General features: G+C 44.7%; 2 protein-coding genes across 2 annotated transcripts; both read right to left on the bottom strand.

Moving 5' to 3' along the window:
* LOC106744336 lies at positions 1 to 5,912 on the bottom strand (the record flags this gene model as incomplete). The annotated part of the gene is made up of 6 exons (XM_014619011.1): positions 1 to 608; positions 684 to 859; positions 960 to 1,038; positions 2,057 to 2,523; positions 3,263 to 3,456; positions 5,765 to 5,912. Coding segments are annotated over 6 exons (1,266 nt in total), but the record flags the coding sequence as incomplete, so codon positions are not given.
* Positions 3,463 to 13,424, bottom strand: LOC106744420 (speckle-type POZ protein A). Its single transcript, XM_014619179.1, is given in 6 exon segments — positions 3,463 to 4,509; positions 5,929 to 6,258; positions 6,260 to 6,346; positions 6,819 to 6,988; positions 8,175 to 8,295; positions 13,192 to 13,424. Coding segments are annotated over 5 exon segments (906 nt in total). The 5' UTR covers positions 13,398 to 13,424; the 3' UTR covers positions 3,463 to 4,509; positions 5,929 to 5,936.
* Between the last annotated feature and the right edge of the window lie 2,530 nt (positions 13,425 to 15,954).

Below are 15,954 nucleotides of genomic sequence, written 5' to 3'. Positions count from 1 at the left end.
AAACGCCTTAAATGTGACTTCTCAGTCAATCGGATTCCTACACCATTTTCTGGAGGCAACTTCATCGATAGAAGGGAATTCAGAATACGGGCCATAATTTTTCATCGATGTGAAAATATGACAACGTGTGTGTATCGTATTATTATTTACTTACTTACTTACAATAAAACTCCCCGAGTCGACGTGATCCTTAGTGCAGTCTTTTAATTGGTTCGTCGAAAACGAAATGAGTACAGAGGTACGTAGGTATCGCAATGAGCGAACTGTCGCTGCTCTTCAACGCTCGAGATATGAGTCGTGGGGACTAAATTCGAGGCGACTTTGCGACGATCAGCGCGAATATGTCACGCGAGGAAAATGATGAGTATTTACAGACGCGCAGTCCATCATCAAATCGGCGATCGAGTCAGTGATTGGACTTGGGCATCGGATGGTTCGTCGTGAAGACCTCGTAGTCGACCACGGAGAAGTGATAGTCCCCCATCAGCACGGTGTTGGACGCGTGATCGCCCTCGTAACTGTGCGGCAGGTTGCTGTAGCTCTCCTTATTGACGTTGCAATTGCTCGATATCAGCAGGTCAGCGCCCGCGCCGAAAATCGGACCTATGCTGCAATACACGCGACGTTAGAGATCGTGTCGCGAGAGAAACCGTCTCTTTCTTCTGTAAGAATCGCGTCTATACTCAGGATGGTGGCAGGTCGCGAAGGACTTCTTCACGATGTCGAACTTGGTCGGCGGCACGTCCTCGTTGTTCGCCAACGTGAAGAGAAAGGCCTTCTCCGAGGAGACATAATGCGCCTTCGCCGGCTTGCTCCACGGACTGTCACTGAAACCGCCGCATATCTCGCCGCGCATCCCCTGAAAACAGCGATAGAACGTACTTTTTCCAGGACTTCGCGTCCCGCCTTCGATACCGGTCATTTCGATATGTGAGATACGAAAGATTCCGCACACCCACCAGCACTATCACGTACGTCGGACTGATGTTGTCGCAGTAGCGGTGGAACGTCGCCGCCGAGTATCCGTGACTGGACGCCCTGAAAGCGACGGATTGCGAATCGTGATTGCAAGATTCCATATGAATTCGACGTATTGCTCTCTCACACACGACTCTGTTCTATTCTACACAGCAATGGAGATGTGGATTTTCATTTTATTTCAATTGCCTCGAAAATATATTTTCATCAGGAGAGTGTCTCGCGCCAAGTGTAAACATAGCTCGAGATATATTAGACGTGTCTTCGTCTAATACATTAAAACTATATAATCAGCGTTTAATATTGAAGTTATACAGGAGTAATGGTAAAATGAGAGAAAAAGAAAGCACTGAGGAGAAGTGAAGGTATGAGAGGAATAGAGTGTATTATAATGCGGTATTTATTTTACGATAAAATTTCCCGATTCTTTCCAATTTTCACTAATATTCCATGGTGCGCTATGTGGACGATGCGTAATTAGAAAAGGCGCGCCCGCTAGAAGGTTGGTAACTAAAAAACTTGCGTATTATTTAGAAAATGGTCCAGAACTTTTCTGTTCAGAATGGCCTGATCTATAAATATATGACAGCTGTTGTATCTAACGACAGACATCAGTATATTGAACTTTGAATCTCGAATCTTGAACCTGTCGCTAAGTACAACAGCTGTCGTACTACTTGTAGACTAGGTCACTCTAAACAAAACCTTACTTTACAAAAACTTACCATTTTATAAATAACGCAAATTTCTTAGTTATTAATGTCTCTAAAAAGTCCCTCTACATGGCCAATAATTAATAACTCGAAATTTAGCATGTTGTTTGTAAAATGATAGAGAACATTTTTGTTCGCTTGATTCTGTTCTACTCACGAAGTTTGTCCCTCTTGGTCTGGGACACTCTGTATATGTATACATATATAATTGTCCAAGACGATACTTTAAACGCTGATTATATACGTGTAAAATCTAAAATAAATTAAAATTAGAACGATATTTATAGTTGCGCGCAGACTTTTCTTGCCAAAGACAACGGCTCAATTAAGATCAATCGAGAAGCGATTTCGCCGAGGTAACCCACCGGTAGATAAGCCGCCAGCTCTGTTTGGCCACGCCGTACCATTGATTGAGCAGCCGCTGGGAGCCCATCTTGTCCCTGGAGAGGATCTGCGAGCCCGGGAAGAGGAACGGGCTGACTCGCGGCTGCAGTCGCTTGTCCGTGCAGATCTCAGCGAACTTGTTCGGCAAGGCGGCGTACCTATACCTAAAGCAGTCGTCGAGATCGAAGAGGTACCCGCGAAACGGTGAGTGCCGTCCCGCTAGATCATACCTTAGAAATTCTGAGCCGCTCGATCGATCGGCATTGAAAAATTCGTACCTCTCCAAGGACAGCTCGATCGGTACCGCGCCGGTCGGCTCTACCTCCTCCGCGAACACCTGACTGTCGATCAACAACAGCCGTACGTGATGTATCACTCCGGACAAATGCTGGCATACCCGCACACGCTCTTCTTCGGTCCAGTGTTGCGTGGGCTGCGTTACACCCGCCTGGGAGCGTACACGGAGAAAAATATTATTCTACTGCAAAGAAAAGCGATTACTTCACTTTCCTTCTTTTAAATAACAGTTACCTTCAACAAAGAATATTTTTTGGATAATATTCCGAAAAATTTACTGATCACAAATTTGAGAAAAATCACAAATTTTAGAAGATTCATTCTCTTTTTAAGAATAACATAAACTTTATCGAGAAGAAAGGTTGAATTCGGTTGACTTGTGTAAGTATAAGCCGAGGTTTGTTTTAACTTAACTCTTTGCGGTCGAACTCCGGGATATTCCCGACAAAATACCCATGCTTATAACTATTACGACCGCAAAGAGTTAATATTCTCGATTGAAATATACTAAACTTATGGTAGGATTAATAAAATAATCTGAATAAATTTGACGTTTACGATGAACTTATGATATATTTGCGGATATGTAAACTTATGAAATAACTTGAAACAAGTAACACTTACTTCAATGCAGTATATATATTTTTCTGTGTGCACGGTTAATCGCCGGTATTTATGCATGTATACATAACTCTAACAATTATTGACTGCTGGGGTGATTGAAAGATATCTCTGTCGAACGAAGTTGTGTGCGGATTGGGCCAAGCAGTGACAGTGATTAAGAATGCTAAAGCGACACTTTCGTGGATCTTTCTATCTCGCGGGATAACCTGGAGGAGTGGAGACATGCTCGGGAAACGGTACTGGGTTTCCGAGGTATGAGCACGAACCTGATACTTAGCCCAATTGAGGACCGCTCGCCACACGTCCTCCTCCTCCAGAGCGAGATAATCCGAGGATATCAGTTTAACCAGGGCGTCCTTCGGCAGAGTGCAAAACGCCGTTGTTTTTACAGTATCCAAGGCATTCTCACCGATAAAGGCGAAACACCGTTCGATGAAAGATGAGCACGCGACTTTCCCTGCTGGAGCACACAAAGAGACTCGATAGATGAAAGAATGAATAATAGATTGATGTACCTACGAAGCCGTTCTCTCGTTAGCATTATTGGAAATCAGAGTGGTTTCGATTGATCATTTGTACCCTGAAACTGTCATTATTGACAGGCAAAGACTAAACTTTGATCAAGCTTGGCAGATGCTTGTTAAGCTGGCTTGTACGAAACTATATCTACGATGTAGCCAAATTATTTATATAGTTGTTTGAATTTTCTGTTAATCTCCATTGCTTAATCAACATATTCCGGAAAGAGAAGAGAATGGATCTCCCTTAATGTAAACCTAAAACGATGCTCGTAGATTGACCATTGATTTCAACCATTGATAAGTATTATCATATAGATACGAGTAATTAATAAGATTTCAAATTCAGACAAAAATGTCTAACTGAGCACTCGTGTCTCATTCACACAGATCAGTTCATTATGCACCCATGTTTCATTGGTTCCTTCTCGCATCTAATAGTAGATCCACAAACTTTAGTCGTTGACGAGACATTCTCGGTGTAAAAATAAATGAAACGTAAGTTAAAGTATGAAATTATTTAATAACTGCTTATACATCCTAATTATGCTTCACAGTGTCACATAGATACATATTCAGAATGGATCTTCACAAGAACTGTCCCATAATACGAAACCATAAAAAAAAAAGTAACTTTAGATTTCCTAAACAACCAATCATAATATGTCATATCTTCAATTTAGTATGATATTATATCATATATATATCATATAAAATGAACATTATATCATATATAATGAATATATGCCTGTGAAATGGTCACGTGTAAAGCATTCATTTGGAATAAGCTAAAAAACTAGGACGAATACATCTCATTCATATCAATCACGCGATACATCCTCTCCATCATTCAAGAAATCCGAGAACATCAATGCCTAAGTGCCGACAGTCTCCCTGAGTAATCCAAATTTTCACATTGTTCCGAGGAAGAAGTTCGAAGTTGGGTTGTGGTTGAGGTTACACCTCCGTGATTAGTTGGCCTCGGGATTCGTATTCTGTATCAGCGTAGAAAGGTAATATAAAATGTACGTGTATTAACTTTTTCAGTCTTACTTTTGTAAAGATATTGTCTCAACTTGAATTTTGTATTATACTGAGGAAAAGAAATTGAAATTTTGCAAAATAAATGTTTGTTGTGTCATTTTCTTCCATAATAATTGGTTAGGAAAAAATTTGACTGAATAATGACGGAATATATATATTTGTGTGAAATATATCTTAGTTTTCTTATTAATTGATTTATTTCCTAAGAATAAGATTTTATTTCGTCGTATTTAAATAAACGTTTATTTCTGTGGAATAAACTTTATATTTCACAGAAAAAATGTTCAATCTTTTTTAAAAGTGAAAATGACTTTATTAAGAGATTGTCTATATATAGACGAATGAATATTATAAATTATAAGGATACGTAATATAGAGAATGCAGATAAATGAAAATTACAGAATTAAAATATGAATAGCTGAGTGCGGTAAAACCAAAATATAAACCAAGTCTTCTTCTTGGTAGAAGAAGCTGAAGTAATAAAGTTATTATATATAAGGCGCCCAGAAAGTTTTGACCGACTGTATGTAAAACGGGCTAAACTGAACAGAAAAGACTTTTGCCATTTTGCAAACCATGCAAAATTTCGAGTTAATAATGATTGAAAAGGATCATACATAGAAGCTTCTTTAATTAACCTTCCGACAGGCGCGTACGTACACAGAATGTACCGATTTTATGATAAAAATGCACGTAAAACCCTATCCATTAGTCGCAATACTCAAGGTATCTTATCTTTAGTGTTATCTCGTTTTTTGAAACGTGCGGTCAGTTTTACTGATACGAATTGTTAAAGAATATCTTCATTATAACCTAATCTAACTTAAATTAACTTATTATTATTATTTATTTTAATTGTTAGAGTGACGACATCTGGTTACCACTTTTGATTGGCTCGCCATGTTTCATCCGTTCCCGCCAATTTTCCAATTTTATTCTCTTATGTGAATAAATAAATGGTGTATAAACAAAGTGTTATATGTTGCACATAAAATGTCTTTTATTGCATTTGTATTATTATATGTACAACATAGTTATGTTTGCATTTGTCTGCATAAATATGTTGATTATTAACCTTATTATTAAAAAGAATATTATTAAAAGATTAAAAGATATTACTTAAAAGAATGATGCATATGGTACACCTAACCATGTTTCTGTTATAATTTTTCAAAACAAAAATATAAACACAGCTAGCCGCTTACAGGTTATAGGAGTGTTTATGCTGTACTTTCTGCACTTAGGATGAGATGGAAGCACATGAAGGACAGCACATATCTCTTTCTCTCTCGCACGATTTCGATGAAATATGGCGGAAACCCCCTGTTTGTCGTCACTCTGATTAGAGGTTCTCTAATTGAGGTTACACCTCCGTGATTAGTTGGCCCCGGGATTCGTATTCTGTATCAGCGTGATATTGTCGCCCTTCAGCATGATCCGTCCGAGCTGCTTCCTGATCTTTGTCTTCTGATTGTACTCCTCGGCGTCGTCCAGCACCAGGTTCATGTACTCGTCGAAGCCGACAATGTGACCTTCGATTCGCAGGTTTACGTTCTCGAACAGCCAGACTTGGACGCGCGAGCGGTTTTGCAGGTAGCGGAATATAAGGTTGATGGGCTGGACCATCACCTTCTGAACTTTCTGCGGGCCTTTGTACGACATTTTCGTGCCGGCACTTGGAAAATCGGTCTCGACAACTGGTTAGCGGCAAACAGCGTGGCTTCGCGCAACGTTAAACGCTAACAAATATGGCGACTGCCAATGATACCAACACACATTTGGTAGCACTCTCATAATTCTCAAATCGCGTTCTCAAGATTCACCATGAATGGGCTGGTTTACATGAACACTTCCTACGAAGGATGCGCAACAATGTCTCTCGCGAGAATGCGCGAATAATATGTTATCGAGTTTGCTCGATACGGTCACCTAAATTATAACTATTTTATTTGAAAAGAGCAAAAATTCCGATTTCCTGATAGGGGATTGGAGTGAATATAGTTATGCAGATTGGCTACGCTGTGTACCGAAGTTGCCGTAACGTGCTGCTGAGGGCGTACAAGCGGCGCACTTTAAAACGGCCGATAAAAGCGTACACTACGTTTGCGGTCGTGAGTAAAATTACCTTCAACGATTTCCTACATCGTGAAGATGCTTCAATCGAAAAGGAAAAAATCGAGCTACATCGATTGACGACGTGGCAATCACTTTTGTGCACGAGGGCACTTGAATCAACGACGGAAATTAGCAACGTGGGACTTACCTGGAACGCGATCCTGTGCCTCTAAAGCGGCGGTTAAAAGCGCGCAGGCGTTACCAGGACTTAGAGTAGCGGACACGTGCTCCTCACAACTTCGCCAGAGCTCGTCGAGCCCGAGTTCCTGTGCCAATCCCAACATCTCGAAAATCGCACTGTCTTGTAGCATTATCTGTCATCAGTCAAGGGAGAATTTATGTCTATGCAATTGGGGTTGATCAATGTGATCGCGTATGTTCATCAGAATTGGCAATGAATAATAGATTATATACAAGTCTCTTTGTGCTTTGTTATTTAAAATATAATGATGTGTGTATGGTCAATCACAAAAAGGTCGCAACACTTTTTATTCGATGAGTTCCGCAACCCATCTCGTATTCAATAGGAAAATGTGTTTCCTAAAAATGATAAAAAAATCAATTCTCTTATATTGGACTCGTTGCGACGGGATGCAACATTCGGGAATTTATCAAAAAAAGCTGTTGCAATCTTTTTGTGACTAACTGTACGCATGTAGGAAAGATAGAGGTACAGGAGAGCGAAGTCGTTTAATCCACGAAAAGTTCGATTTCTTTCTTCTTTATATGTACGTGACTGTAGGAAAAGTTCATCTTCCACATGTCGGCCGTGAAAGTGTTCTTCTTATTCACTCACAAAAACAACGACCATTCATCGTCCGAGCACTGTTGGAAATTTAATACTTACAGAAAAGCACGTTACTGCTACGGCGATATTAAAAGGCACGACAGAAGAAATGCAATCTTCAAATGTTTATGGATTTATGATTTTCGATTTTTTATCACAATATTCGCCACGTTTACGATATAACATGCGGACCCATATAAAGTCTCCCAGATCAATAGGGACAAACTTCGTGAAAACGTAAAACGGATCGAGATGAACAAAAAGTCCTTTACTATTATCTACTACTATAATCAACATGACAAATCTCGAGTTATTGTATAGAATCTTTTTTAATTGATAATTAAAAAAAAATGACGTGTTATTTGCAAAATGGCAACTTTTGTTCACCTCAATTCGTTCTACGCCCTCACAAAGTTTGTCCCTGTTAGTCTGGGACATCCTATATGATATATATCCAGCATTTCATTAAAAAATTCAATAAAAAAATCACGTATATATACGTAAATTAGAGAAACGTGAGAAATCAGTCTTTCCGCGTTGTCCATCAACTTTTTAACGCTCAAGAATGACTTGTCACGCGAAAAAGAAAACCGAGAGGAACATCGTAAGCGTCGAAAGTTTGCCAAACGTCAAAGCGGCGTGACGAAAAGTCTCAAAGGATCAACGTCGATTGCTGACTAGAGAGCTATCGAATAACATCGACTGATACCCACCTTGCCGGTGTAGATGTAGTGAATAAACTGGCGAAATGTATCAGGATGCGCGTGTGACATTCGCACCGGCGTCGGATTTCCAGCCGTGCCTATCCTTTTCGGCACCGTGAAGTTCTTACACCTGCAACATGATGACGTTCCGAAACAAGAGTGTCTATCTCCACGTGACGTCGTCGTGCATCATAACGATCGTCCACGAGACTTGCTCAATTCGTTACTTCAGCACGCTCTTTCTCTCTCTCTCTCTCTTTCGCTCTCGGAGAGACAAACAAGCACCTTAGCGTTGTCGTCGTCGTTGTTTACGCTACTATTTTTTCACGGTGCTTCTCGTTACGAAAGAGCTTAATTGACTTCGTCACGAGGCAGCAGGGACACACGGAACCCAGCTACGAGCGACTTGGGCGCGCTTTTCCTACCCCTTGGAAATTAATGGCAACCTTCAGAGGCACCCTCACAGTATACCCTTCCGCGCGCTGTGCTATGCTAGTCGCAAGACAGCGAGAATGTGCGGATCGAGAGGGACCCCTCGTGACCCATTAAGGGCTGTTCGATCTGGACCCTTCGAATTGCGCGAGATATTATTCCGTCGGTGACATAATAAGCGCAAAGTTCGTGCATGCATATGTAGTAAGACTAATCCAACCTTTCATTTTAATTGGTATAAATATACACGAGACGTAATACCCGGGGAAACTTCGAAGATTTGTATTGTCATACATGGGAACGTTGTAATTTCTCGGATATGAATAATCCGGCACGGTGTCGGCAAATACCGAGTATCCATTTCGATATCACCTCGCAGCCCGCAGTTGACTCGATTCCAAATATCGACATTGAATCTGCTCGAGACAATTAGGAAATCGTACCGAATCAATAGAGTTCAGTTACCTGGTCTCCCGCTCACGGTGAGGAAGACAAATGCAAGGATAAACAGCTGAAATATGAACGTGTTTGTCGCAAATTAAGACCGAGACGGTGGGCGAATTTTTTGCAACACTTTAAACGCGTCATCTACTGGACGATCTCGAAGAAGCGAGATTTCATATTCTGCTGTCTGTTTGCTTTTTCTCCCTTCTTTGCGAGCGATGTATAATTAAGTGAAAAGACGGACGAACGTCGCGCACGGAAAAATACAGCCTGGCATTCAAGCGGTACCCTATTGACCTCCTGAATATATCGGAGGGAAATTGAATTTTCCGCGACAGCGTGTCTTCCCGAGCGACGAGAAAGAAGGAGGACGCCGAGGTGATCGGCGGACGAACGCAAATTGATTCGTTTTTCAATCGACTCAGACAGGCTTCGTTTTTATTCCGCGTATTCTTAGCGACGTTAATTAGTTTCGCCAGACGACAGCGGAGAGAAAGGAAAAGAGTGGCCTATGATAACTCGTACACTTCCAATAACGACGATCGGAGGAATAAATCCGTTAACAGCCCTTAAGTATTATTTTCCTTGTGTTATTCAAGTTTTTCCGTCCGTTGTTCCACGTGCACTCAGCGTGACCGCTGTTTCACGAGCGTTCTCTTCATGAAAGATCATCTCCGCATAGAAATTTTCCCAAATTCTCTACCATATGCAGCATAGATTCTAATTAGAATAGCTAAAGTTGTCCTAAAATAGGTTATCCCGCTATGCGGGATGAAACCTCGATTAAGCGATGCTAATTCGCTCTGCTCTGCTACATACAACTATTACCGTCCGAATTACAGTTCGAATATCAAATTAGGAAGTTGAAACGGGGCTACATTTTTAATGTTATTATGTTTAATAGCGTGCGCATATCGCACATATAAGTGCATGTGTGTGTTTGTAAAATACGAATACTTAAAATATCTCGTATATTTTGTTCAATCGTAGTACAAAATGAAAGACAGAGACGGTCATTTGGAAAAACGTTGGGGAGTGACCGAATAGAATTTGTTTATGTTACTACTTAGAATCATATGTTTGAAACATTATACTTCTAACCAAAACCTGTGCAAATTTCCTAACTAAAATTCATAATTTTTCTTGGGAAATCGGATAGCTTGAATGATAACCTGAGAAACCACAACTTCAATCGTACGATGCGACGAATATATTCAGCTTACTGCTTACTGCTTACGTCTCACTGCATATTTTATGTTTGTTCATTGTAGACAGCTTTTTAATATTAATTATATCGTGTCATGTATATTGTGTTCGCAATCTTTTCCGAAAAAGTCCATACTTAAAGTAAATATACTTAAGTAAAATGCCGCGGTGGATGTTCAGTACGAATATATTAGTCGGCAAGATTCAAGAGGCGAAAAGGGGATTTAAGACGCCGGGTCGGCGTGAAGTGTGCCGTGATCGCGTAAAGTACATCTGCGCCTTCAATGGAATCAAAAAGTATTGTGTCAAAGGACACGGAGTCGGGGGTGGCTTTTGAAATCGCCACGTTATGTCGCGAGGCCGGCGTGCTAGAGAAGCACGCGGGAATACACGAAACGGCCGGGTGCTTGGAAACCGGCGGGTAAAGTGGATGAAAAGCACGAAAATACGACCAGGCGCTTCGGCTTCGGTTAAGCCGAGCGTTTTCGACGTAGCAAAAGTTCCGACCTCTATCCTTNCCCCCCCCCTCTCTCTCTCTCTCTCTCTCTTTCTGCGGAAGCGAAGTTTGAGAACACCAGCGTGTGTGCGCGAAATCAACGGATGGTAAAACAATGTTTATTCGAATAAACTGAAATTTTGTAAACCGTGCGGTTTTATATCGGGAAATACCAGCTGGATTACCGGTAGAAATTAAAAAATAATTTCGTCGCCTAATGCAGAAGGAATTGCTGACATTAATTTTAATCGCGGAATTCTGCGCTTCGCACGTCGTGTCTGCTAACTATGAACCCGGATGTCGATTATTGCTTTATTTATGTAACCAAGCGCAACTTCGTCGACGAATATTATGATAATTGCTGTACAATTGTGAATTAGCAAAGCTACTTTTACGAAATTTCGCGATCCAACGGAACAAAGACGCTGAAACGTCTTAAAATTCATAATGTAAGAAATCTCGCGTAATCATCGGAAAGCTGTCTTATTTAACCACCCTATTTTTCGCCTGCGACTGTCGACTTTTCCCCTCTTTTCCCTTTTCCGGTCCTATTTATATTCGTGCTCTATCTTCCGCCGAAACTTCGTCGAAGTGTTAAGATTACCCAGGAGGACCTACACCACGGTCGATGATACGCGCCCTCAGAACATTTTATTTCCGCCTTTTCACTCGGCACTCGGTCGCGGACGGGAGAGTCCTCGAGTGTGCGCGTCTCTTTATCACGATTTTCAATAGCGGAGAGCGTCGCAAAGAGTTTGAGCGTGGTAGCACGTATTGTCCATTCGTTTCGGCCGCGGACATCTGTCACGGACACGCGTAACTTAATTTTGCGAGGTTCGCGTGGGCGGACGGTCCGAAGTGAGAGAAACAGACAAAGAGGGAAGGGGAGATATATGGAGGGAAAAATAGAAAAGCCCAGAAGAGAAAGAGAGAGAGAGAGAGAGCAGAAGATGGCGATGACGGCACGATGACAAAGAGTCCCGCCGCTACTTTCCGCGCCCGATATTAAAGGGTTTCGCGAAAATGTCATAATTGACTTTACAATTAGCACCGTCTTGTCTCGCGATGTGCCAACTCTCGGACAAGTTCGTCCCCCTCCCCCGCCGCCTCCTGCTCTTCCTCCTCATTCTCCGGCCCCTAAATATCAATCGAGCATCCTCTTTACGGACGCAGGCGAAGCGGATCGTGTCGAGATGAGAGCAGCGCGGGATTCGCGAGAAAAAGAGTACTCCTCTCGCCCAACTAATTAGAACAGCCGATCGATTCGCGTTTCGCTAACTATTTTCATAAGCCGTAACAGGCCTTTAATTAAAATTCATAGCTGACACGAACTCTGTCGCCCCGCGCCGTTCGCGGAAGTTCAATAAGTCGCTGCTTCTTTCGTCCCTTCGTGTTTCTGATAAAATTCACCGGAGCGTCGCGAGAACGAGACAAGGCTTCTGCTCCGTTTTATCCGCGACTCGCGCGAGCGGGAACGCTCGCCTTGTCTTTTCCTCTACCCTTTTTTTTCAAACAAAAATCAAACAGCGTCTTACATTAATGCTGCTCATTAACGATTGTTAATTAAGAATTCTATCGGGAATCGCCGAGATTCCCGACGATATTTCTTTGCGCGAACTGTCTTGCGCGCTTTCCTCCATCTATGGAAATTTCAACCAACTCTTATCACATTAAGAATTAACTCTTTCTCTCTCTCTCTCTCTCTCTCTCTCTCTCCCTCGTTAGATTTAGCACACCTCTTTCGTTCGCTTAGCAACGTCTCGTGGTCGCAGCTGAGTATAAAATCAGAAGAAAACGTTTCCTCCGCCACGGAAAATCCCACACCCCGAAAATTCTGATATGACTTTCCCATGACGATTAATCGCCCGCTCTCCGCTCTCCAACTCTCCGAGGAAATCGTGCTAGCGTCAGCTCGATCGACATAATAGCCACGGTACACACTGTAGCGAAAATCATTATTGACAATTAATCCAGTTCCAGAGGGTATAGCGCTTGTTCATTGATCGAAGTAACCGAACCATACGACCCTCCCCCGTTTCGAATTCCTCGCGGTATAAACGTGGAAATATGGGAATAACCGCGCGCACGATAGAAATGATTTCGTCATTACGCTGGGGAACTTTAAACGGCTATATATACGCGCGTACAATGCACCGGGATCCATTTCTCGACGAGTCCTCTCGCGTGAAGACTTCTAATTGCGTCGTTAGATATACACGTCTCTCTCTCTCTCTCTCTCTCTCTCACTTCCCGAGAAAAAAAAGGAGAAGAAAGAAACATCTTCTTATAATCTCCCCGAACGAGTGTTACCGAAGTTTCCCGTCTCGCCAATATTTCACCCGCCATTCGGCGCAACTTTGCGGAAACGGGGATCGCGGGGATCTTGTTTCGCGGGCGGAATAAAGGCGAAATTAATGTTTACATAAATAATGGCTCGTTAAGACTGACCTGGCTTGAAGTATTAGTCTGTGGGCGTAAACCGGGGTCTCGTCGCGCCCTAGCAGAAACACGATATCAGCCGAGTCTTTATCCTCGGAGAGTCGCGCCAGATCCTCCAGCAGCCTCGGTACGCCCGACATCCCGACCAACCCCGTCTCGCCAGACATCCCAGCGGCACCTGCCGCCGCCCCGACGGTAACGGCCCTAGTTACCATTATTCCTGTACGGACGATCGTTAATCAAAAGTGAATTAAGTAATATCGGCTCCCGAGTAATTAACGAAACGCGGATCCTCCGCGCGAGTCTCGTCGTCGTCGTCGACTATAAATAAACACCGACGTGGCGCGTCGCCCGCGCGCGATCCTACTCTGGCTTCTTGCAGAGACGGGAACGAATAATTACGATTTATCGATTAGAGATTAATTCGAACGCGGGCCGTCGAATAAATTTTCGCCCGGGCACACCGCGAGCTCTCTAGCTGGAAATTCGTGAAAAATGTATAACCGAGGAAAGCATTTTCACCCTCGGAAAGGGAGAGAGAGAGAGAGAGAGAGAGAGAGAAAGAGATGTGGCATTTATCGCGCACTTCTTATCACGCGGCCCCGTGTCAGAAAAATCTCCTAACGCGGAGCACCGCCGGCAATTTGCGATAATCCGAAATTAATAGGACCGTCGGGAGGCAAGAAGATGACAGCTCACGTGGGCGCGGATGGCGTCCGGCCGAGTTTTTTGCGGTGGCCTCCCTCGTCACGTCGCGTCTCGGCTCGTCGTACGCGGTCGCGGAAATTCGGTGGCGTTGGGAAAAAGCGACAAAACCGATTAAGGTACAATCGGCGCTAATTGCGCTATTAATATTTGATTTGCGCCAGGCCGTTCGTTCGCTCTCGTCCGTTCGCTCGGGCCAGCTCGGACTTGCGTGTAGCTGCGGCGGCGCCAATGACGGCCGGGCCTCCTGATTCCCTTTTAATTAGTACGGGTTTTGTAGTTTTCGAACGCGCATCAGCCCGCCGATTGTAGTGCGGAGCGCGAGAGAGAGAGCTCGCAATCAGCGGTCGTTTACCCTGCCGCGAGCGTGCGCACGACCGCGCCGCCGAGTATCGCATTCTGGGCGATGTGATTCGATTAAAATGTCATCGCCAGGGATGCTCTAACGTCCGTCTCTGATGATTCCATAAAGAACTAATTAGCGTTTAGATCGGGCCTCCGCCGCGGCCATGCCGCCAGCTGCGGCAATACGCGCGTGAAATTGATCATTACCGGCTTTTCGCCCGGGGCCGCTCTTATGTTTAATGTATGCGCTCGTCGTCGCGCTCTCCTCCTCCGCCGCCGCCGCCGCCGCCTCCACCTCCTCCGGGCGCTGATAAGTTTCGACAGTAACGATGCGCCAGACATCGTGATGAGTTTACTCGAGATTAAGTCCTCGTGTTTACTCTCGCGCGCCGATGACTCGTGCGGATCGCAGCGATTTCGGGCGCGCACGGGCTGTGTCGGGCATGCAGATTCTCACACACGGTTCCGCGGGGATTCGCAGGGATTCACGAGGCTCTGCGCTGTCCGCGGCGTGCAGCCGACGTTTTCAAGTGAAGATTTCGCGCGAGTCCACCCGCAATGGGCCACGTGTTTTTGCGCACTTTAAAGATATGCAGAGACGCGACGATTACCACGTTAACGACGATCTCGTCGCACGATCCCGACGATTTTATCGCGGTCCGGAACGCGATCTCCGCCCTCTCCGTCCGTCCGGATCCCCCGTCGGAAAATCCGAGCGACGCCGGGAGCGTCAGTAGTGATCGATGGATCGATGGGATCGATGGGGGGTCGGGCGACACTCACCTTCGCGCAGGGGTCAGCGAGGCACAGCTTCTCGAGAGAGAGAGAAAGAGAGAGAGAGAGAGAGAGAGAAAGCGCTCGTGCGAGAGCAGCGTAGTACAGCACACGTGGGCACGGAGACGATGGTTGCACGCGAGGCGCTTGCACCGCGCCGCTCGTTCCACCGAGCCACTTGTTCCACCGTCTCGCTTCTCTTCCCGCCGTCGTCGTCGCGGCGGCGTCGTCGTCTCAGGGCGCCGTGCCCGCGGCTTCTTTTCTACGCGCGTTCCGCCGATTCTGTCCTATGCGCGCACACACACACAGTGACGTCACGGCAGCGACGGCCGCTGCCAAAACGTACACGTCAAAAGCGGAAAACCTTCGGGAAAGCTTGTCCAGCGCCCCTCGAGTGCAGAACAGGTTTTACGAGCGCTGGACCAGGCCCTCGCTCGGTTATGCTGCTCCTCCGGCATTCTTAGAGGGGCCTGGTCGCTCGGTCTCTCACTCTTCTCCTTTCTCTCTCTCTCTCTCCTTCGCCCGCTTCCCCTTACGCCCGCCGCCAGACCTCTCGGCTCGTCGCGTCTCACTCGCGCCACTGCTGGGACCCTACGCGTCTCTTTGTTTCGCTCGTCCTCGTCGTGTCTTTGTCCCGCGGGGCTCCTCGCGAGATCGCTGCTCCTTGGACCGTTGTTGCCAGATCGTCTGTAGATCACACGATCAAAAAGCGTTCATGCTGCTACCGCTGCGTTCCCGTGAGCTAGGCCTCTCCTACGCCTTGAATTCCGCTATGACGCCTTCGTAGGCGACCCTCCCTGACTTCCGCCTGGCTGCTATCGGCCGAGAGACTGATGACACCCCCGAGTCAAAATTTTTCATTCCACTTTGACGCCGCTACTCATAGTCGGATCTTATATTTAATTCCACTCATCTTCAGATACTCTACGGCTCATTTCATCGGCTACG

Source organism: Dinoponera quadriceps, unplaced genomic scaffold, assembly GCF_001313825.1.
Source record: "Dinoponera quadriceps isolate SergipeBrazil2010 unplaced genomic scaffold, ASM131382v1 scaffold777, whole genome shotgun sequence".
Classification (NCBI taxonomy): Eukaryota; Metazoa; Arthropoda; class Insecta; order Hymenoptera; family Formicidae; genus Dinoponera; species Dinoponera quadriceps.
This window is presented reverse-complemented; position numbering and strand designations above follow the sequence as displayed.